This window comes from Aspergillus heteromorphus (genome assembly GCF_003184545.1).
Source record: "Aspergillus heteromorphus CBS 117.55 chromosome Unknown BO70scaffold_4, whole genome shotgun sequence".
NCBI classification, from domain to species: domain Eukaryota; kingdom Fungi; phylum Ascomycota; class Eurotiomycetes; order Eurotiales; family Aspergillaceae; genus Aspergillus; species Aspergillus heteromorphus.
This window is the reverse complement of record NW_020290409.1, coordinates 805,350-826,399: the sequence shown is the minus strand read 5'-3', so window position 1 is coordinate 826,399 and position 21,050 is coordinate 805,350. Positions and strand designations below refer to the sequence as shown.

The 21,050-nt window shown below is 52.5% G+C and overlaps 7 protein-coding genes and 1 non-coding gene across 8 annotated transcripts; 4 read left to right on the top strand and 4 right to left on the bottom strand.

Moving 5' to 3' along the window:
• The first annotated feature begins 375 nt into the window (after positions 1–375).
• On the top strand, positions 376–3,958 carry BO70DRAFT_331039 (putative UDP-glucose,sterol transferase). The gene is made up of 7 exons (XM_025540853.1): positions 376–592; positions 673–1,294; positions 1,368–1,604; positions 1,674–2,441; positions 2,505–3,351; positions 3,439–3,577; positions 3,633–3,958. The coding sequence occupies exons 1-7, from the start codon at positions 451–453 to the stop codon at positions 3,818–3,820; spliced, it is 2,943 nt and encodes a 980-aa protein (XP_025402362.1). The 5' UTR covers positions 376–450; the 3' UTR covers positions 3,821–3,958.
• A 231-nt stretch (positions 3,959–4,189) lies between these two features.
• BO70DRAFT_393684 (uncharacterized protein) lies at positions 4,190–5,687 on the bottom strand (the record flags this gene model as incomplete). Its single annotated transcript, XM_025546395.1, has 3 exons — positions 4,190–4,224; positions 4,527–5,159; positions 5,216–5,687. The coding sequence occupies 3 exons, from the start codon at positions 5,685–5,687 to the stop codon at positions 4,190–4,192; spliced, it is 1,140 nt and encodes a 379-aa protein (XP_025402361.1).
• Positions 5,688–7,591: 1,904 nt separating this feature from the next.
• On the top strand, positions 7,592–7,700 carry BO70DRAFT_t71. The gene has a single exon. It is a non-coding gene; the product is annotated as a tRNA-Leu (tRNA).
• Positions 7,598–10,352, top strand: BO70DRAFT_393683 (uncharacterized protein; the record flags this gene model as incomplete). The annotated part of the gene is made up of 5 exons (XM_025546394.1): positions 7,598–7,622; positions 9,377–9,556; positions 9,610–9,832; positions 9,900–10,029; positions 10,116–10,352. 5 exons carry the CDS (start codon positions 7,598–7,600, stop codon positions 10,350–10,352), a joined length of 795 nt encoding a protein of 264 aa, XP_025402360.1.
• A 796-nt stretch (positions 10,353–11,148) lies between these two features.
• eglD (putative endoglucanase) lies at positions 11,149–12,540 on the bottom strand. Its single transcript, XM_025542549.1, has one exon. It carries the CDS (start codon positions 12,417–12,419, stop codon positions 11,211–11,213), a length of 1,209 nt encoding a protein of 402 aa, XP_025402359.1. The 5' UTR covers positions 12,420–12,540; the 3' UTR covers positions 11,149–11,210.
• Positions 12,541–13,624: 1,084 nt separating this feature from the next.
• BO70DRAFT_393681 (putative LaeA-like methyltransferase) lies at positions 13,625–14,726 on the bottom strand (the record flags this gene model as incomplete). Its single annotated transcript, XM_025546393.1, has 5 exons — positions 13,625–13,674; positions 13,743–14,108; positions 14,187–14,440; positions 14,504–14,614; positions 14,671–14,726. 5 exons carry the CDS (start codon positions 14,724–14,726, stop codon positions 13,625–13,627), a joined length of 837 nt encoding a protein of 278 aa, XP_025402358.1.
• Positions 14,727–16,594: 1,868 nt separating this feature from the next.
• Positions 16,595–17,572, top strand: BO70DRAFT_359478 (uncharacterized protein). Its single transcript, XM_025542548.1, has 3 exons — positions 16,595–16,918; positions 16,976–17,093; positions 17,156–17,572. Exons 2-3 carry the CDS (start codon positions 17,028–17,030, stop codon positions 17,423–17,425), a joined length of 336 nt encoding a protein of 111 aa, XP_025402357.1. The 5' UTR covers positions 16,595–16,918; positions 16,976–17,027; the 3' UTR covers positions 17,426–17,572.
• A 354-nt stretch (positions 17,573–17,926) lies between these two features.
• On the bottom strand, positions 17,927–20,327 carry BO70DRAFT_385288 (multicopper oxidase; the record flags this gene model as incomplete). The annotated part of the gene is made up of 8 exons (XM_025545724.1): positions 17,927–18,307; positions 18,361–18,917; positions 19,000–19,144; positions 19,203–19,255; positions 19,315–19,707; positions 19,774–19,797; positions 19,852–19,948; positions 20,007–20,327. The coding sequence occupies 8 exons, from the start codon at positions 20,325–20,327 to the stop codon at positions 17,927–17,929; spliced, it is 1,971 nt and encodes a 656-aa protein (XP_025402356.1).
• Positions 20,328–21,050: the final 723 nt, after the last annotated feature.

Below are 21,050 nucleotides of genomic sequence, written 5' to 3'. Positions count from 1 at the left end.
GTTCATTTACTTTGATGGCGTTTCTGCTTCCAGGGCGCTCGCCGGCTGGTTATACGGGCGGGTGATCGGGATGAGGCTGGCCAGACTAGGGCTTCGTTCGCGGTCGGGGACAGTCTGGATTATTGATCAACAGGCCCAATAGAGTGCTCACTACGTAAGAGGGTCTAGCAGAAACAGAAGGAAAGCAAAGCTTGAACCCTGGCCGACAGCCAGACAGGGCGCCTCCACTGGTTCGCGCATCCGATCATCCGTGGCTCCACACCCCGAACCAAGCCCGGAATGAAGCCATCGCCCGATGTCGTCACCAGCTGGGTCTCCTCCTTTGAACTTATGAATCGCCTCCCCTTCCTTTCCTGTTTTCCCCGGTGCGACTGTCACTGACTGCATGCACATCCTTCCCACTATCCTCCCTCCCTGGGATACCTAAACTCAATCCGCTCCTCCACGGTCATGCCGCCTCAGTCTCACGATGGCCCAACCACCGAGGACTGGCCCGGGGAGACCCCGGCGAACAACACCACCCATGGCCGGGGCATCAATCGGCGCACGCGGGTTCGGGACCGGGGGATGAACACCGGGGTGCGGGTGATGGGTTCGTCGCTCCCTCTCCATCTCCACATCCCTCCATGCCAAATTACCCACACCACTAACATGATCATACCACCCTTCCAGACGACGGCCGCCTCGACATCAAATTCCACGAACACAAACCCTGGGTCGCCAAGATCATCCAACACCTACAACGTCAGCCCGAGCCGCTAGACAAAGACCGCCAACCCTCCGTCTGCCCCCACGAAGGCGATTCCCCGTGCACCCTAAAACTCAACATCGTCATCCAAGTCGTCGGCTCGCGCGGCGATGTCCAGCCCTTCATCGCCCTCGGCAAGGTCCTCAAATCGCATGGCCACCGGGTCCGTCTCGCCACGCACCTCGCCTTCCGCGAGTCCATCGAGAACGACGGCCTCGAGTTCTTCAACATCGGCGGCGACCCCGCCGAACTCATGGCCTTCATGGTCCGCAACCCGGGCCTGATGCCGCACATGAGTACCATCCGGAGCGGCGCCATCCGGCGGCGGCGACGGGAAATGAAAACCATCTTCTCCGGCTGTTGGCGATCGTGCTTCGAGACCGGCGATGGGACCGGCATGCATCGCATCGCCGAGGATCCCTGGAATGAGACCGCCGATTATCGGTCCATGCCGTTTGTCGCGGATGCCATTATCGCCAATCCGCCGAGCTTTGCCCATCTCAGCTGTGCGGAGAAGCTGGGCATTCCGTTGAATATGATGTTTACGTGAGTAGTGCTCTGTTTACACTTACCTGGGGGATGGGGTGCAGGGTGGTGAGGTGAGAGCTGACGATGGTAGGATGCCCTGGTCGGCGACGCAGGCTTTTCCGCACCCGTTGGCGACGATCCGTACGAAGAACACCAAGCCCTCGGCCGCGAACTTTGCCTCCTATGCGGTTGTCGAGGTCATCATGTGGGAGGGGTTGGGGGATTTGATCAATAATTTCCGGAAGCGAGAGTTAGGGCTCGACCCGTTGGACGCGATTCGGGCGCCGAGTATTGCGCATCGCTTGCGTATTCCGTACACATATCTCTGGTGGGCACTTTCAGCAATTGCAGTACCTCAAGCTATCAAATTCAACTGACGCGCTGACCGACAACACAGGTCCCCAGCCCTCCTCCCCAAGCCCGGAGACTGGGGCGACAACGTCGACGTGGCCGGCTTCGCGTTCCTCGACTCTGCATCCGACTACACGCCGCCCGACGAGATCGCCTCCTTCCTCAAAGCCGGACCACCGCCCATCTACGTCGGATTCGGGTCCATCGTAGTTGACAATCCGGGCTCGCTGACGAAAATCGTGTTCGCCGCCATCCGCGAGACCGGGCAACGGGCCATCGTCTCCAAGGGCTGGGGCAACCTCGGGGCTGACGAGCATGACATCCCCGACAACATCCTCATGATCGGCAAGTGTCCACACGACTGGCTCTTCCCACGCGTCTCCTGCGTCATCCACCATGGCGGAGCCGGCACCACCGCCGCAGGACTGGTCCTGGGCCGTCCCACCGTCGTGATCCCCTTCTTCGGCGACCAGCCCTTCTGGGGCTCCATTGTCGCTCGCGCCGGCGCGGGCCCCGTCCCCGTCCCCTACAAGCAGCTGACGGTGGAAAAGCTCACCGCGGCTATAAACAAAGCCCTGGAACCGGAGACACTGGAGAAGGCTAAGGAGATCGGTGAGGAGATGCGCACGGAACAGGGTGTTCGGAACGCGGCGGCGAGTTTTTACAATCATCTTGATTCGAAGAGTCTGCGGTGCTCGATCTGTCCTCATTTACCAGCGGTGTGGTGGGTAAGACACTCGCATATCAAGCTGAGCACATTTGCTGCGGCGGTCTTGGTGGAGACGGGGCTGGTCGAGTCGCGGAATGTGGTCTTGTAGGTTTCTTACCTGCTTATTTCTTTGATCTCTGGTTGTCCGTATGAAGCTGACGTCAACAGATACCGCTCCCGCGAATACGACACGAATCGAGACCCCCGAGGCCCTCTAACAGCAGGCGCAGAGGTCCTCTACGGCATCATCTCCGGGTTCGTCAGTGGCATCGCCGACGTGCCCGGTGGGATGGCGGGCATTTTCTCGACCACGCACGAGGGCCGGCTGCACCGGAGACACGATTGGAAGAAATCGCGTAGTCCGGAATACCTGAAGGAACGGTCGTCAGTGCGTCGTCGCCATCGCACAATGTCGTCGCTGGACTCGGGGGTCGGACACGACGTGGTGAACCATGCGAGCCCGGAGCCAAGATCAGAGCACGACACGGACACAGACACAGACACGACACCCGATGAGCCCTCCTCCGCGACCTCCAACAACCCCGACTCGCGATCCATGGAATCCGACGAGGCATATCACTCTGCCGATGAATCTATCCCCAATAGTAGCAACAGCAACAGCAACAATGATAATACTACCACCACCACCACAACCCCGACGCAAGGAGAAACCACCGCGCGAGAATCAAGCCCCCGATCAAGCACCATCTCCGCCAGCACCGATACCCTCACCATGGACGCAGACAGTCTCGGTGCAGACCTCGACCTCGAGCGAACGGTCACGCGACTCCGCACGCGCGAGATGTCCAACACGAAGGAATTCCTCGCAGAGACGTCCTACCACAGCAGCCAAGCGGCCAAACACGTGTTGAACTGGATCATCATGTTGCCGACTGATATCACGCTGACGCTGTCTCGGGGGTTCCATAACGCCCCGAAGCTGTATAATGATTCGTTGGTGGAGGATACGCCGAAGGTGTTGGGGGTGCGGAGTGGATTTAGGGCCGCGGGGACGGTATGTGTTCTCTCTCCCCTCTGTCTTTTGGGCTTTAGTTCTGGTCTCCAGAGTATGGAAAGATGTGAGAACTAACAATGAGGATAGGAACTTACGCATGGATTTTATAATGGGGTGACAGGGCTAGTCACGCAGCCAATGATCGGGATGGAGAAGTCCGGGGGGGCGGGGCTGTTGAAGGGGGTGGGTAAGGGGGTGGGGGGTGTTTTCCTGAAGCCGATGGCGGGTGAGTGTTCGCTTCTGAGTGAATCCAAATATATAACACTGGCTGACGGACTTAGGACTCTGGGGGCTGGCTGGATATCCGCTGGACGGGATCCATAAGAATCTCCGGAACTCGCTGGCCAAGAGCAAGACCAGGGATATCATCACGTCGCGGATGAGACAGGGGATTGAGGAGATGTGTGCAGCCACGACGCAGCAGCGGTCCGCAGTGATCCAGAGATGGCGGGAGCTGCAGGGGGGGTGAATAGGTGAATAGCTTTTTTTATGATGTTCTGTTGTGAATATACCCTGTCTGGAAGCACTCGGATGTGTATAGTATTTCAGGTCAATGGATATATAATATGGACCCATTGGCCACATAGTATTGACAGTAATACTTTATTACAAGGCTATGCGGGTGTCTTACACCCTTTCAACTACTCACAAATCTAGGGACATCTTTGAAATAAGGGTCTTTAGATATTATTTTATCCCTAAAATTACACTGCTGTTTATATATATAAAACCCGCGCTTAGTATATCTTTATATCTTAAGAAAGATCCTCAAGAGCCGGTGGCGCCGGTGCATTGCTAGATGTTAATTAATACTACTACTACTACTACTGCGGGTGTTTTACTGTAGACCATGCTCTATGATTACCACAAAGTCTGACATTGCAAGCTTCATGATTACTAGGTGCCAAATGCCAATAAAATTGCCAGTGCTTCTGACGCCCACATGGTGTACTAACCACGAAACCTCCCGCCAAATCTAGGATTCCTTTTTCTCTTCCCCGGACCCAAAGCCCCTTCCCTCCCGGTCTTCTTTTCTTCGTCATCTGTCTTTCTATCGTTCTTTCCATCATCCTCTCCTTCCTTCCCCTCTCCCTCCTCCTCCTCCTCCTCCTCCTCCTCCGCCAGCTTTGCCTCCAATCTCTCTCTTCCCTCTTCTATCTCCCTCCGTATCTTACCCTTCTCGATTTCCTCCTGCTGCTGTCTATTCCATTCATCTTTAAGCGCCATCTCTTTATACCGTTTCTCTTCCTGCACCTTATCCCGGGCATCTCCCTTCTGCTCGTTCTCAGCAAGGATCCTGTCATTATCCTGGATCGTCCACTCCCGATGCTCGACCACTGCCTCTGCCTTGGCCATTCGACACTCCTCCATACGATCCTTGTTCACCACGCACACCGCCGCGGGGTGAATAAGAAGCAGAATCCGACGCCCGTCCAGCCTTGGGTCCGTAAGGTCGAGGTTGTGTTCGTGGTACGCTTGTATAAATTCAGTTGCCCGAGTGAACAGGGGAGGTAGCTCCGTCAAGTTTCTGTACCGCAAATCGGCGGCGGTGGTGCTGAGACGGGTGGCTAGCTCTTCAGCGTAACAGATAAATTCAATAAGCTCATTCGTGCGATACTCGGTCTCCTCATTGAGTAGCAGGTGCAGTGGACTCTCGGAGAGCATATACACGGCTAGTTGCGAGATACCTGCCTCGCGCTCCTTCTTCGTGTACAGGCCCAGTTCGGTGTCCGGGACTTGAGACAGGTCAGCTGAGGTTGCGAGCCGAGTGGTCTCCGATCTCCAGAGCCGGGCGGAGTCGTCGTTGGCTGTATACCCGGTCAGTACGTGATGAGAAAGACGTCGCCGGGGGGGTGGGGCTCACTTTTCTTAAACCGCTCATAGAGATACTGCAGGGGCTCGACCAAGGGGACAGAACAGCCCTCGGGTGTATAATCGAAATACCAGAATGGTTTGTCAAAGAACCTGCCCACGACGCTCTTGACCAGGATAGCTTCGGCAAAAATCCCCGGCACTTGTTGGCGGATTGGCTCTGGGAAAGACCCTACCAGCGTGTCCCAGTCTAGATCCTGTACACAAAAGCCCTGTAGGCTTTGGATGATACTTTGCTTGTCGCTGGTGGACAGCCCCGCGATATCAGCCGTCTTCAATACAGCATAATTGCAGCACCCAGTACGTGCGATCGAAAATGCGGTCCTCCATTGTTTCTGCCCGTCATCATCGTTCCACAGCCGCTCGCTGATAAACTCCCAGCTCAATACCCCCCCCTTCCAGCATTGTCTGTCGGTTCTGAAATCTGCTCTCACGCTCAGATACTTGGTTTTTGAGGGCTGCATGCTCGGCCTGGAGGCGAGCAATTTTATCCCTGAGCGCACCAACGACCTCTGGTGTTGATGTTTTGCCCGGTTTTTTCTTAGCAGGCATCGTGTGGGGCTCTCTGTGGGATGCAGCCTAGAGAGGAAAAGAAGACTGATCAGCGTATGTTATAGAGTGCGTCTTCACCACGTGGCTAGTAGCCTCACCTTGCTGATTTTTCTTTCTCGTGATGTTGGTCGTGCGTTGGAGTTGGGGGCTGAAGAGAGGGCTGAAGGGAGGATGGAACAGGAGAAAGAAAGATGGAAGCAAAAGAAAAGGTGCGGAAGAACAGACCCCCGGAATGAATCAACCCCTCATGATGGCTGCGGCGGCAGTCTCTTTGTCCTCTTCTCGCACTGGTTCGTCCTACTTCCTTTCCGTGCTTTCCGAGACAAAGGATCAGGATGGGGGCTCTGCTTTCGTGTTGTTCCCGTCAATGTCTGGTGGACTGTTGATCCCAGTCATCAGGCCTAGCTGACCGAGCCCACAGTCTACCTGTCTTCTTCTGCCTCTTTCAGCTAGCCAGCAGATAGACTCACATCATCGCTCTGCTGCCTCTGTTCCTCCTATCTGGACGGATAGGTCCGACATCGTTCAGGTTCAGGGCAGAGGCGGTGTATGGTCCGTACTACATTAGCCTCCGTAGGAGGCGACAGGTAATGATAGCTCATGGCCTTTCTAGGGAGAAGCATGCGACGAGGGACAGTGCACAGACAAGCACTTTGAACTGCTGCACACCCCAAACCGAGCTCTGAACTACACAATTCTCCTATTTTCGAGTGACGAACAAGACAAGCCAGAGAGGGTGAATGATCCAGGTAAGCTCAGTCCGAGTTCGTCCCGCTAGCGGTGGCTGAAACTGAGATTTCATGGGGTTGTAGGGCTGGATCATATAAAGTACATATCTTGTGATCTTTCCAATATCCCCTCAGATCTCTATGCGGCCATTGGACCGCCCGAAAGTAAGCTTACTCAATATACTCTGACGATAAGGGCCACATTTGTTCGAGGGTTTTTACGGATCGTGGTCGGGTCAGGGAAAACCCCAATTTCTGAGACCCTCATTCCTACCGCCTGAGTTTGAAGAGAGGTTGAGTGCTTCGATGGGTCCGAGGCAGAAACGGCCCCCAATTTTTTGCTGTTGTGTAGACAACTTGCGCTTTGTGGAGCGATGGATCGAACGGGGGAGGGCAGGTTAACCCCTGATTTGAGGTTAAATTTCCAGCTCGGTTGAATTTCGATAGTCTGGTAGATACAGCATTTGAAGATAGCTGTCTCTCGACTCTCTTTTAGCGCTTCTGGTTTCTTTATGTCTGGAATTGCCTCCCCTTTCCTAGTCCTCCAGCTCCCTCGCTCGTCAGGTCATACGTCCATCGAGTCCCCAACCCCAACCCGTAGCCAGCGTTGCTCAACATCAAGGCTTTCACGTCTACCACTATCTCCACTGACCCATGAGCCTCGAGCTCCCGTTCTTCCAGCTCTTGGCAGCTCCATTTGCATAGTGACCGTTTCTAGGTACGTCATTAAGTACATTCAATCGGGGTGGCTAGTATATATATGACGAGCGCCACTGCGGCAAAAGGAGTACTCCCCGCGCATGGCGCCCTGAAAGAGGGATACCCGGTCCAGACAATATATAGCAAGGGTATTTCGGAAACACTGCACAAATGAATCAGAAAAGTGAAGCAACATACATATTGAGATTCTGCTATAATAGACCCTGCTATCACGTCCCCATCTCATTTTGACATATCCGTCCTCTCTGTCCACCCTGACCAGGCCCATCCGGTCCTGGATACGATATCAGAGTTGGGTTGATGTGAGATAGCTCACTTTATGTGTTGCTAGTTATTTATTGTAACTCAGGCACCATTTTCATCAAACGGGCAAGATGGCCGAGCGGTCTAAGGCGCCAGGTTAAGGTCTACCTTAACAGCAAGCTTGAGCTTCCTGGTCAACGTAAGTTGGCGTGGGTTCGAATCCCACTCTTTTCATTATTTTTTATTTCTTTCCCCCCCATCTGGTATTCAGAAAGGAAAGGTTCCTTTCTTGCATTTCCGCCATGACTTTGGTTTTTTCTTCTTCCTTTCCTTTTTTTTTCTGCTGGAATATTCTTTGTTACCGTCAAAGTTTGTATAGACCCTACCCGCTCGCTATCAGCCTTCACCACCAACTAACAACTGTTGAAAGGAAAAGCTTGCATACTTTAGGCTGATCTCCACTTCCCATCAATTTTGAAGCTGTGTACTACCTCGCAGAGTCATGATCCATCCACAATCTGGCCGATTCGGTTCCCCTTTCCAATTCGATCTGCTCGTGTTGCTTTCATTTCTCACCCAAATCCGACCATTATAACTACTGTATTAACGCAGTAAAACAACAGACTTTTAGAAACTAGGAGCATGTCCATATATCTATTGCCTGGTAGCCAGATGTTTAATATACCAAGGGAAGATATCTTCCATCTCACAAACCTGTATGCGCCACAAGAGCTGAGTCAAAAATCTACTTTCAGTTCTTCCAGCCAACAAGGCACTGTTCCGCAGGAGGAATGTCCCTTCAGGTGGATCACACCTGCTACTTGACAATTTATGTTATAGGGAAGAGACTGATGAAGCCGAGTCTCAATTATCTGCCCCTTGACGGAAGATCACTACAGCAAAAGGAGAACTCCCACCGGTGCCTTCCAGGAAGAGAGACCATATGATCCTGACACCCTTGAGACATGATGCGGAAGGATCTAGCTTAAAGAGTATGGGTTCTAGTCTAATGATTATGCCTACCTGCTATGATACTATCTTGCAACAAGCCAAAGTAAGTTTTGATATAACTGACCAAAATGGGAAAATTAGCTGATATTTTGAAAAGATGATTAGTATCCTTATTCAATTCCCTTTTATGGGTTGATTATAAATCACAACCTGGTGGTGAATGGCGAGAGTGCTAGCAATGTTGTCTTGTCTATCTGTGGACGAATCTGGCGTTGCCATTGTAGAGATATTCCGCAACTTTCCTCTTGTGAGGTCCGTATTGCATGTTGATTATCGAAGAGAATTTTGCCGATTGCTTTGAGCATGGGTATCATGATTTGATCGAGTTCGAGAATATAATTCACTTCTGGCTAGGATTAGGTGGTTCCCTTCTTTTGACCTGTCCCACATAATCAGATATAACAGGAAGGTCGCGGAGGCAAAAGGACAACGCACCGCCCAGGCCTTCCTGGGAAACTACCGAAGGCATCCTGGCAAGATAATATCCCCACGAACAAGTCTTCTTAATTGTCAAATATTTCTCTGTGTCTGGCTGTGCCCACAAGTATTGCGGGCAACGTTCCTAACACTGACACAACCTCAGTGTTTCCCAAAGTGTATAGGTACTACGATACTCCTTGCCCGGGGCATCTCAAGAGACCCGGAGACTTACGTACCCTACCTTTTCTATAACAGGGCTTGTAAAAAGAGCTATATAAGGGCAGGGCTTGCTTAACTCTGAATTTCCTGTAGAGTCTACACCATTGTCACTGACAGCTCATTCACTCAGTCCATCACACATCTGCTAAAGAACCCCGCCAAAAATCCAAGCAGAAAAAGGCACTGGAAATATGGACGACACTTTCCAGAGAAAACCTAGATCCATCCTGCCTCTAGCACCCATAAACCCAGCTCACTAGAGGAAATGTTGCGGTGGGATACCGAAAACGAAGCAAGTTGCCCGCCCAACCCGGAGCCGGTTGCTTTTAAGAATAGTCATATACTTCATCGCTGGCGTCACTCGAGGAGCATCGACGAGGGTTTTGACGATTCAGCGGTTACTGTTATAAAGGCCGACTGGCGTGCTTCGAACCTACAAGGTACGTTATAGTCTCTTCCTGTGCGCATGTGTGTTTTACTCACACTTTTCCAGAGCTCTGGGAGGATGTCAGAGGGATCAAAACTATCGAGTTTGGGAATATTGAGCATATGAGACGAACTGTGGAGGTGGCCGTGAATGACGATACTCCCTTGAAGAAAGTATGTCAAGCTTGGTTGGATGTTCAGATCGAGTTGAGTGAAGGCTTTCAAGTTGACGCAAGAGGTGACGTTGTGATGGGCAGTCTCATGGGCCTAGACCTGTTCAAGGATCGCCTGTAAGACTTGCTTTTAATATAAGACGCCTGACCCAGTCCTTCGCTAACATGCCCATCCTTCTACCAGCGAATTCGTGTCGCATAAATTCACGTTTGATCTTCCAAGCTTTGGCTTTAGCGAAACCGTAAAATGCAGCGGTGCATCTGTCGACCATAAAGACCGCCAGTTATACCGTGCGCCTATGATGGTTTTCCTAGTATGCTTCATCCAACGGTTCCCCCCCCCCCCCCTCCCCTCCCTTTCCCTTCTGAAATACAGTCTAACATGGCAACGAATCAACAGGATGTTTCAGGCAGGTCTGAGCGGGAGATCGAAGAGTTAGAGTTTGCCATTCTCCTCCTGCAGATGACGACCCGCTTCGAGCAGAGTGAAGAGGAAGAGACCAATCTCAGCGCCTGGGCCATTCTCTTCAACGGGTTGGATTACTCCTTCTCCCACGCCATGACAACACGCAATTACCTGGACCAGCTCCGCGAGAGACTGCCAACGAATGAAAAGATCAAAATCGAGAAAAACTAATCCATTTTCCATGACAGACGACATGCAGCGGGAGGAGTTCTTCCGCGCTGCTTGGATTGGTGTTCCAGATACACGGGCCTTAAATACTACAAGAGTAAGAGGGATGGTGAGCCGGCTCTGATCTATATGGCGATGGATGTCCTGTTGACCGTGATTACGAACATCAGGTGACTCGGAGGCATTACGGCGACCCTGTGTATTTGGCCTACATGAAGCATTGTCCTCGTGGTTTGAAGGCTATCGAGGAAGAAGGATTCACGCCCAGGGCTTTGGACGAAGAGGAACTGAGGGCATATTTTGGAGATGGCCCTGCATTTCAGGAGGGAGGCGCTTTTAGCGCTGGAATTTGGGGCGGGGGGGTTTCTTGAGCTAGTTTGTTCTGTTTTTGATAATTGAGCCTGTTATTGGTTCTAATCATGGAGGAAATGGAGGTAAAATGCCTCGTAGCATTTGACGCCGAGAGGCTACAGCAGGCAGGAAACGAAGCCGTAGGGACCGTTGGATTCGTGGTGGCTACCCAGGAGGAAGGGAGACACCCAGCCCCGCTGACAGAATTACTGCTCTTACTGCCTCCCCAGAGATTATTTATTCACTCTATAGTACTCCAACTGCATAGTTTCAGCCTTTCCAATTTCTGATCAAGTCCTCATCAACACGGAATCTATTCCAAATAATATACATTACAAACACTCAGTTATCTACATCCAATTTCCATTCAGACTCTGTAAGCCAACGACAGCTTGAATTAAAATTTCTTCTAACATCGAATTGAACTGCTATATCTCATCTATCATCTCTCCAACTCCTCCCTCAAATCAACCTATATATAAACGGTACCCCAACAACTCCAGATCCCATTTACTGGGAAGACTCCACGCACTGGTAGTAGAAAGAGTTCCACTGCTTGCAGACAGTGCCGCTCTCGCAGGTAGTAGCGCCAGTGTAGTTGATGCCGCCGCACTGCTGGTACTTCTTGGCGACGCCACCAGCACTGGCGCTGGCACTGGCGCTGGGGACAGCGCTGGGAGTGGCAACGGGGATGACGCTGGAGACGGCAGCCTTCGACTTGGACTTGGACTTGGACTTGTTGCGGCAGGCAGTCGGGACTGCCTTGGCGGAGGAGGAGGAGGAGGAGGTGGCGAAGGTCGTGGGCGCGAAGACCTGGCTCACGGCCGGGGAGGAGGCCTGGACGGCGGCGACGGACTCGGTGTTGACCACGGGAGTGGCGGCCGCGGGGCCGGTGGTCTGTTCCGCAGCAGAGGAGGTGGAGGACGAGACGGCCACGGCGGCCTTGGTGCTGGGGGCTGTGGGAACGGCGGAGGAGGTAGCCACGACGACAGAGGCAGCAGTCGAGCTGGAAGAGCCGTCCCAGACGGTGGGCCCGGGGATGGGGTAGGTGGTGAAGGAGCCGTAGAGGTTGAAGAGGATACCGGGGTCGGTGGCAGAGTAGGCGCCGGGGATGGAGACCCCGGAAGGCATGGTCTTGGATCCATCGGAGGTGACCTTGACCTGGACGCACTCCATGTAGAACTGGGCACCGCCCTTGTTCTCGGCCTCGTGGAGGGCGATGATCTCGGGGCGGAAGAGATAGTTGCCGGCAGGGACGTCGGGGACGGTGATGTTGTGCTTGCCCTTGTTGTTGATCAGCTTGGTGACGGCCCAGGTACCGTCGTCGTAGCCGTCCTCGGCGATCTTGACCCAGTTGCTGCCGTCCGAGCCCTTGGTGGTCGGGGCCATGTAGACCATGACGGGGCCCAGGTGCGACGACGCGATGATGTCGTCCGACGCGTCGCGGTTCTCGTGGTGCCATTCGAAGGTCACCACGTCGCCGGACTTGACCGACAGCGTCTTGGCCGCGGCCTCGTCGCCGTTGACGTTGCAGGTCATGTCCGTCGACGTCACGTCCTTGACGGGGCTGTTGCTGGGGGGCGTGCGGATGTAGCCGTCGTCGGTGTTGCCGAGGCCCTGGTCTACGCCGTTGATCCAGACGGCTTGCACGGTGGTGTGGGCGCTGGCCAGCTTGGATGCCGCTGCCAGAGCGAGCATTCCGTAAGTGGAGGGCTTCATGGTGGAAAGGAAGGTGTGGAAAGTCGGAAGTTAGGGCAAAAGAGTGCTTGCGGGAAGGGAACAATGAATGTGGGTGGGAGAAAAGAAGGGTAAAAAAAGAGTGTACAGCTATCCGGGCCGATGAAAGAAAGGATGAGATGCTGGAAGGAAGGACGAGACTGAAGGAGACGTTTTTATATCATGTCGAGGGCAGGGTCTGGTGAAGGGGATGCGGATGGGTGGCGGAGATGAGCGGGCCCGCCAAGAGGAACGTTTCATCTTAATGCGAACCAGAGTCGATCGACGCTCCACTGAGGCGGCCTGGGCGGTGCCAACTGGACCCTGGCGGAGGATTTGGCTCGTCCATCCGCTGGATGCCAAGGGCAACTGCTACAGCGGCGCCTTGGCTTCAATATGGACGGGCGGCGCAGGTGGTCCGGTACGGTTTGAATCAGAGACACGGGTCATGCATATTCTCTTGGCTTCGCCTGTCTGACTCTCATGCGCAGGGTATTGTGTGGTGGAAACTCGAGGCTGCAGAGCCAATGTGGTCAAATCCCCAAACGTGGCTTCCAGGATGCCGTACCTTAATCTTGTTCCTGGCTTGGCTGATGCTATAAAGCTTTCTGGCAGCTTCTGGTGGGGACCACGAGAGTCAGCAATATACCGGCTGGGCCTCACTGCCTGCTGCCTATCCACATTCCCACCTCATTTCAGCGTGCAGGGGTCGTGTCTTGTCTTAGAAATAACTGTAAACTGTCTGGACGTTCCCACGTTCCCGTAACAACTCCCGATTACGAGATGTTTGATATAAATGGATGATGAACCGCCAATGATCTGCTACTGCAACTCAAAGTGCATGCGGAGTATATTGGCCCTGCCCCATACTCGTCCTAAAAATAGGCGAGTATGTTGAAAAAAATGCCCTGATGCCATGATCTCACAATAATGACCACAAAAAGTCTTTGCGGGAATCTTCACGGAATGTGAGCTAAAAGGCACAAGTTAATAATGTGATACTTCATTGTTACGTTACCCCACCGACAATAACTTGAAGGCAGCCGTTAAAAAATACAGAAAGAAATTCTCACCCCCCCCCCTGCGCGTAAAGGCGATCAATCGAAGCTTCTGATTCGGACCCCACACAAGAGATGGAGGCTTCCCCGGTACTCCCAATCCCGCCCCCGCAAAAATATCTATCCGCTCACTGTATGGCAAAAGTCGGCTCAAGCCCAGCACAGAGACACCTTGAAATGGCGATAGAAGACCCCGATGCCTACAAAACCGCACCACGCAGCGGCTTCCGACCCACAACCCGCATCAACTTAAGCGGCGGCGACATACCCTGCGCACAAAGTCTTCGATGCTGATCGATCAGATCCGCCGCCTTTTCCGCCGCGGTCTCTTCGTCGAGAACCTGCCCAGTTCGGAAGAGAAGCCTCTGATATAACGAGCCGATAATCGCAGCGATCCTATCCTCCGTATCGGGGCGAAGATCGATGTTCCAGTCCGAGCTATAGCAAATCCGCTCGACATCCAAGAATCCAATGGCCTGGCTTTCTTCGAAGATCTTGGCGGACGCCTGAGAACTCTTTCCCTCGGCCTCGAAGCCGACGGCGAGGCATCGGTGTATTTCCTGGATGACGGGGTTGGTTTCGGAGATGTATGTTTCTTCGTCGAGTTCTTCCCATTGGATATAGCCGCCGGGTTCTGGGAGGAGAAAAAAAAAAAGAGTGGTGTCAGTGTTGGATGGATATGGTGGGAGGGGTTTCGGAGGGAGAGGCATACTCAGAATTGCATGGATATTGGCGATTGCCAGCTGGTATTCGTCCTCTTCAAGGGCAGCGATCACCAGTCGCACGTGGACCAGGTCGTATCGGTTCCAGTGTTCTTGGGCGAATGGAACGGTGAGATCTTGAACGGAAAAGTGGATTTTGCCTGGGGTTTTGGGAAACTGGTCTGCTGAGATGTCGAAGCCGTGGTAGTAGCGCTGGGCGGGAGAGGTTTGTGCCAGACACTTCGAAACGTCGTCCAGCCAGATTCTTATGAGTTTTTCATTTGGTCAGCTCACATGAAACGGTTGGGGGAAAGAGCGGCCGGCTTACCCGGTTCCGGTGGCTATGTCCGCAATAGAGAACAACTGTTCCTTGGGAATCGATGGGTGGATGAGGGTGTTTTGAGTCACTTTGACCAGCAGGTTGTGCTGTGCATTGAGTCTAGAAAGAAACTGTTGTTATGCTTTGAACATCACCATTTAGATGGTGAGTCATACCTTTCTGACTCTTTGGAGTCTCTGGGGAAAACATATTTGTCCTGTACCTCCTGCATGTTTGACTGTTGGGGGAACACAGCGGGGATATGAAAAAAGACCTTTATTGCAAGCTTTTCCTGATCACTTGTTCAGGTGGAGTAAGAGGAAGAGGAAGAGGAAGGGAAAGAGGAAGAGGAAGGGAAAGAGGAGGGGAAAGAGAAGAAGTGGCGCGTGAGGAAGAGGGAGGGGGGGAGGAGAGGATGGCGCTATGATTATGCACAGTGAAAGCCCTCGATAAGTCACTGCTGGATAGTGGCGTTTCTTCACAGCAGAACTGGCCACTTACCCCTTAATTTGTTTTGATGGCCTAGACAGGGTCTAAGCCACATCGTCCTTCTAGTCACGGCCTAGCGCAGGCTACTGTTTAACCTGGTGGCGCAGCTAAAAGTCACCGAATGGATTTGAAGATCAACCACCAAATCCAAATACATACTGATTGTATGCTTCGGTGCTTCTATACTCCCCATCGCTTTATGCTTGGCTTTCCTAGCCCGCTGGATCTCACCCGGGATGTTACACAAGGGACGACGCCTTTTGTTATTCACTTGCTCCCCATTCTCTCCTCTTATCATAGTGGTTTTCGGAGAAAGAATCATCTAATTGCCGTATTCGCATATCCTACAGGGTGCCTAGCCTTCCGCAATTGGCGTCACGCTTTGCGACAAACCCTCGGCGCTAATTATTTCTCCTCCCCCCCCCCCCCCCCCCCTATCGATCTTGGGGGGCCAGATTGGATGGAATGCCACATAGTGCGGCTGAACTGGGGGGGCAGAGAAGAGTGCCGAAGGGGCTGGCTGAGGAACACGCGGCTTGGCAAGATACACATCGGCCAAGCCCGCAGGCGGGAGAAACCTTCCCTGCGGTGACAGAAGTTTATATCAACATTGATATTGCAAGGATTGCCATTCTTTGATGGCAGGGAGTGGACTATCTGATTTAAAAGGATGCCATCCGAAATCGAGAAGAACAGTACTTCCGTTCTTATGCACATCCGGTACTTTTCTGCTTTGGCCGCTGCAGAGTTCCCGCAGCTGCCAAGATCGAGCTTTCATCACACGGATCTACAGCCCGTGACAGAAGCAAGAGACCATCGACGCTAATGCATCTAGATATGCATACCCCTGCCCATCGTATTGTGTTATATTGTCCGCGCGACTCCTAATCTAGAGTTCAGCTCTCACCTGCCATAGATAAACATTTTCTGCGAGGGGAGCTTTGCAACAGGTCATCCTTTGCCTATATAGAGGTGCGAGATGCGCACCTGGATTGTTACTACATACACACCATTTCAGATTTTCTTTCCTCGAGTGGAAGAGATCCATCCGATGGAGGACGCATGTAGTTAGATCGGGTGTGGTAAATAAGCTAGGTGTGCGTGTAGTGCCTCCCCGTACCATACCATGGATGGATTCCGAGCCGGTTGGACACCGCGGAAAATAACTCCGCCTCCGATCCGCTGCTTCACCCAGAAACTTGAAGTTCCTGCCCCTTCACCCTCAGACCAACCAGCAGTCCGTCCTCGCCCGAGCCTGGGCCGGTTCTTTCCTGAGTTTGCTTCCCCCTCACTTTGCCTACCCTTTTATGACCAGATCACCCGGCTCACATATCCTTCACTCTGATACTGGTGTTGTTTCTATCGCGTTTTATGATATGGGGATGGAGCAATTCCTAACCCATTCCACGTGTAATATTCCACACCACCAATGAATGTTCACGCGTCCGCGGGCGGGATCAATCATGCCCCAGGCCAGAGTCAGGCCACACCCACGCTAATCTGAACCGAGACTAGTCTGACCATGTGATGGGGGTTTAGACCTTTTTTATTTCCGCATTTGCCGTCCGCGACCCACAAAAACTATCCACAAACACCTCACTTCCCGGATTTGAAACACCCTACTTGCCAGCTTCACTTGCCAGCTTAACCGTTCCCTCGCAGTTTTGACACCCCTCCATTGCCAGTTCGACAAACCTCACTCAGTTTGAAACACCTCGCTCGCGAGCTAGACACACGTTACTTGCCATTCTGACCCCCGAGTCTACGGCTTCCACACCTCATCCTCAATGAAGAAAGCCTTTGTGATGTGACGACGCATGATGAGAATCGGCAGGGAAGCTGTCTGCATGGTCTAAACACCGATCTAATCCACGAGAAAGGCTACCTACTGGACGCAAGGCTGTTCCGAGATGAAGACCCTCTTGGACTACTTTGGTACGCCCAGTCGATCTGTCTAGTTCCAGTCAACAAGCTAACTCATCTCTCGCACAGAACGAGTAACAAAGTTGCCTGGTTTTGGCGCCCCGCTACATCATCCAATATCATGCCCAGCCACCTCGAATTTCGTCATACTATGGATGGCAAGAAATGGCAAACGGGGGAATGTGAGGTACTCATCTCCATATATCCATCTATTGTGGCACGATATAATAGTGACAATATCAACAACAGCATCGATGCGAAACCCTTGAAGCATTCTTCGGATTTCAAAGATTAATGCCGGCAATTCAGAACCTGGGAAGTGTTCTCACGAAGTCTGGCCGGCTACTCGCATTCTCGAATACTTTCCAGCATCGAGTCCAGCCATTATGCATTACCGATGCTACCAAACCGGGCCACCAGAAAGTCCTGGCTATGTCCTTGGTTGGCCCATACATTCACATTCTCTCGACGGCTAACGTGCCCCCGCAGAGAAAGGACTGGTGGGCGGATGAAGTTTAAAAAGCACCCCCGTTTCATCGCATTCCTAGAGAAATATTTGATATAATCATGGACACTGTGTGGGGCTTTTCCATGAGCTGGGAAGAAGGAGTGGGTGACGGAGAGACGCTCATGTATCAGCTAGAGTATTTGGAGGAGCGGGTTAATGGGGATATGGAACAGGCAAGTCTTCAATAATCCATGCCACACCTTTATGAACTGCGTTGCTAATTTTGTCCTAGAATGTCTTCCAGTCTTGCGACTAGTGGATCATGCTTAGTCCAAGGCATCGATGCGTTACTGACAGGTTCCAAGTAGGAAGGAATCCGAATGTCTAAGTATGAATAATTGTTCACCGGAGAGTCACTTGTGAGTACTTTAAATCATACAATTACCCATCTTAATCTCAACAATCTCAACATACACTCGTTTCCATTCCAAATAAATCCACCCCAAACTAGACACCACACCATCTACATACACTACACAACACTATCACCCAACCCCCCCACACCCACCCCTTCAAATCCCCGAATCATCCTGAAACCGCCCCGTCGGACTCCAATGATTCCTATCATCCGCAAACCACCTCTCCCAATTCCTGCAGGTGCGATTCAACTGGCTATCCGCCCAGACATCCTCCTGAATCTGGTCCTCCAAGACATCCCTGTCGCTGAGCAGCTGGAACGCCAGGCCCGCAGACGAATGCCACGCGATATGGCAGTGCAGAATCCACGACCCCGGGTTATCAGACTTGAACGCGATCACGATGAACCCATCCAGGGGGAGAAGGACAGCGTCGCGACGTCGCGGGTTCTCCAGTTCGAGGTTGATGGATTCGGGCCCGTCGTAGGGCTCCGTTGAGTATTGGAGGACCGCGAAGTCGTGGCCGTGGAGGTGGATCTAATATGATATTAAAGGGGTAATGAGATATAAGAGAAGAAGAGAGAACTCACAGGATGCGCAACAGGAAGCAACGCCCCCCCGGTAACGGGGGAGGGATTCTCCTGCGCGCCGCCAATGATCAAGAGATAATTCCACATATCCCTCGGCTGGGCGGGATACATGACGGAGTCGTTGTCGTACGGCGGGGTGAGGAACTTCACGGTTGGGCGTTCGTAGTCCACCGTGAGCGGCTCCTCCAGGATCTGCCAGCTGTCGACCGTCACGGCGGGATCGGTGCCTTCCGCGGGCAGCGTCTTCTGGCTGATTTCGACGGCCGCGAGGGGGAGGCTGTACTCGACCATGGTCATGGTGGAGGGGGGAGGGATCGTCCAGTTGACGATCGGCACGGCGGTGAGTTCGTCGCTGCAGGTGTTGTTGTATTGGAAGGAGTTTGTGGTGGGGATGGGCGCGTGGTTGCCGGGCCCGTACCAGAGGATGCCTTGCCGGGTGTCCGGGTAAGTTTCGAAGTTGTGGCACCCGTCTGCTGGTTCGGCGCGGATCCAGTAGCCTGTCTTGAGGGAGGGGGGGTGCGTGGCGTTGGTTTCGAGGACGACGTGGTAGCGTTGGCCTGGGTGTAATCTGAGTCAGTATGAGATGATATATATATATGGTCGGGATGGATGGGGAGGTGAAAAGGGGGGGAGAAGAACCTATTCCGATTTGAATGTGGTCTGTGGTGTAGGGTACCACTGGGACCAGATCGGTACCGATGACCCGGAGGATGTGCCCGTCGATACTGAATATAAAGGTCGTGTCGGTCGAGCCGTTGATCAGTCGAAGTATATATCTTTTGCCCTGTGTGTCTGTTAGTGTGCGGGTTCATATTCATACCGTTGACAGGATCATATCTTACCGGCTGGACGTGCTTGGTGTATCGTCTCTCAGGGAAGGATCCCGCATAGCTTCCTGTTACTCGTTAGCTCTCCGTATTGCACTCCCTACAGGGCAAGGTCTCCGGGGTATACCATGGCCATTGAGGATGATACTAGTCTGCTTAGGTGGGACTCGGTTCTCAGCCGCGTTAGCAAACTGCTCCTGATAGTAATCCTGGAACGCACTTCGATGGTTATGGTCCGAAATAAGGATGGGGTCAATGGCATCGGTAAAGTTATAGGACGTGGGTCCGTGGATGGTGATCGGACCACGAACACCGTCCGAGTATTGATGGCTGTAGTGGCTGTGGTACCAGGTTGTTCCGTACTGGGTCGTGTTGAAGACGTAGCTGAAGCTGTCTCCCGGAGCAATGGGACATTGGGTTACGCCGGGCACGCCGTCCATGATGTTGGTGTTTAGTTGACGAAGACCGTGCATGTGGATGGCTGTTCCGTTGTATCGGAGGTTGTTCTTGACGGTGATGTCTGAGTTGGTTAGCACCGGGGTTGGGGATGGGGATGGGGATGGGCAGGGGGAAGGGGGTTCCATACTTAGGGTATCGCCCCAGCATGCCTCTAATGGGGGTTGTTAGCAAATGATACTATTGGCGAGGCGATAGATATACTCACGAATCCAGGGACCAGGGTACATATTGTTGAGGACCTTTCCAAGGGGTGCCTCGACTCCATCAAGATTCAAATTTTTTTCGTCCACAGTGAGGAAATACTAAAACGTATTAGAGTATGAGTATATCGCACAAGCACTAGGTGTGTCGGGCATCTACCTTCCGCTCGATACCAATAGGTGTCCGGTCCTCATAGTCGGTGAAGATATCGAAGTCAAGAGACGGGTCAGACTTATGCTTAAGCCACACGCCTCGATTATTCGGCGAGGGATTGTAGATATAATCCCTCGCCATGGCAGAATAGTCGCAGCGAAACGGGACATCCTCCGGCGACTCCGCCGCTCCCGGAGGGACAAAAGTCAAGACCTCAGGGACAGAAGGGGCAGGGATCCCTCCATACTGTAACGGCTCCTGCTGGGGGTTGAAAGATGGGAAGCCGAGGAAAGTGATAATGGTGGTAAAATAAGCCTGGAAGAGCATTTTGAAAGCGCCGCGTTAGCACTTTCGGGCAGCCAAAAGGTCTGGAGACAGCATTCCCACCTTGCCCTCGGCTGGAAATCAGCAAATATTTAAACCATTTCTTTCTTGTCCGTGGCTGGGGGTTCATGAGCGTGCACAGGTGAGCTCAGCACATACTGCCAGGCAGAAGTATGGGGATATGACGGCCTGATATTGTCTGGGTTGGGGAGAACGAGCCAGTAGGAAGGTTATGCGCAACCGACGCAGTCGTAGACAATGTGATCGGATTGGATAGTTCGGGGGATCCTTGCCCGTGTTCGTATCATCTTCGTTGCCCTCGTTGCTTTCTCTTGCCGAGATGTCTCTTGTCGTGGGGATGGCTGTGTTTTGGCTTTTGTTTCCGTCATATATTTTTCAGTGCAGCTGTCGCTGTGTTGAAAGTCAAGCAAGCTAAGGTATACTCATCAATTCTGATTGTCCATCTAAAGAATCAATCGTACTTTAACAGCCTTGACAAATATATTAGAGAGGATGTCCATCGCTTCGAAATCAATCAAAGATACAAAGTCACGTAAACAAGTTATTGTGGACGGCTCAAACATTGTTTCAGATAGCCGGCTGGCTGACCGTATTAGCAAGCCACGTCATTTGTTGTTTCTTTTTTTTTTTTCTCATCTCTTTGTCTTGGATAGCGAGTTTAAGGCCTGCAATGGAGTTGTGATATCATTGGATTCGCACCGATCG

Bases quoted from the DNA above. Each gene is read 5' to 3' on its own strand.
- BO70DRAFT_359478 (XM_025542548.1), top strand. From the start codon at position 17,028: ATGCCCAGCCACCTCGAATTTCGTCATACTATGGATGGCAAGAAATGG. The intron at 17,094-17,155 runs GTACTCATCTCC...TATCAACAACAG, and splicing joins GGCAAACGGGGGAATGTGAG to CATCGATGCGAAACCCTTGA.
- eglD (XM_025542549.1), bottom strand. From the start codon at position 12,419: ATGAAGCCCTCCACTTACGGAATGCTCGCTCTGGCAGCGGCATCCAAG.
- BO70DRAFT_331039 (XM_025540853.1), top strand. From the start codon at position 451: ATGCCGCCTCAGTCTCACGATGGCCCAACCACCGAGGACTGGCCCGGG. The intron at 593-672 runs GTTCGTCGCTCC...CCACCCTTCCAG, and splicing joins CACCGGGGTGCGGGTGATGG to ACGACGGCCGCCTCGACATC. The intron at 1,605-1,673 runs GTGGGCACTTTC...CCGACAACACAG, and splicing joins ATTCCGTACACATATCTCTG to GTCCCCAGCCCTCCTCCCCA.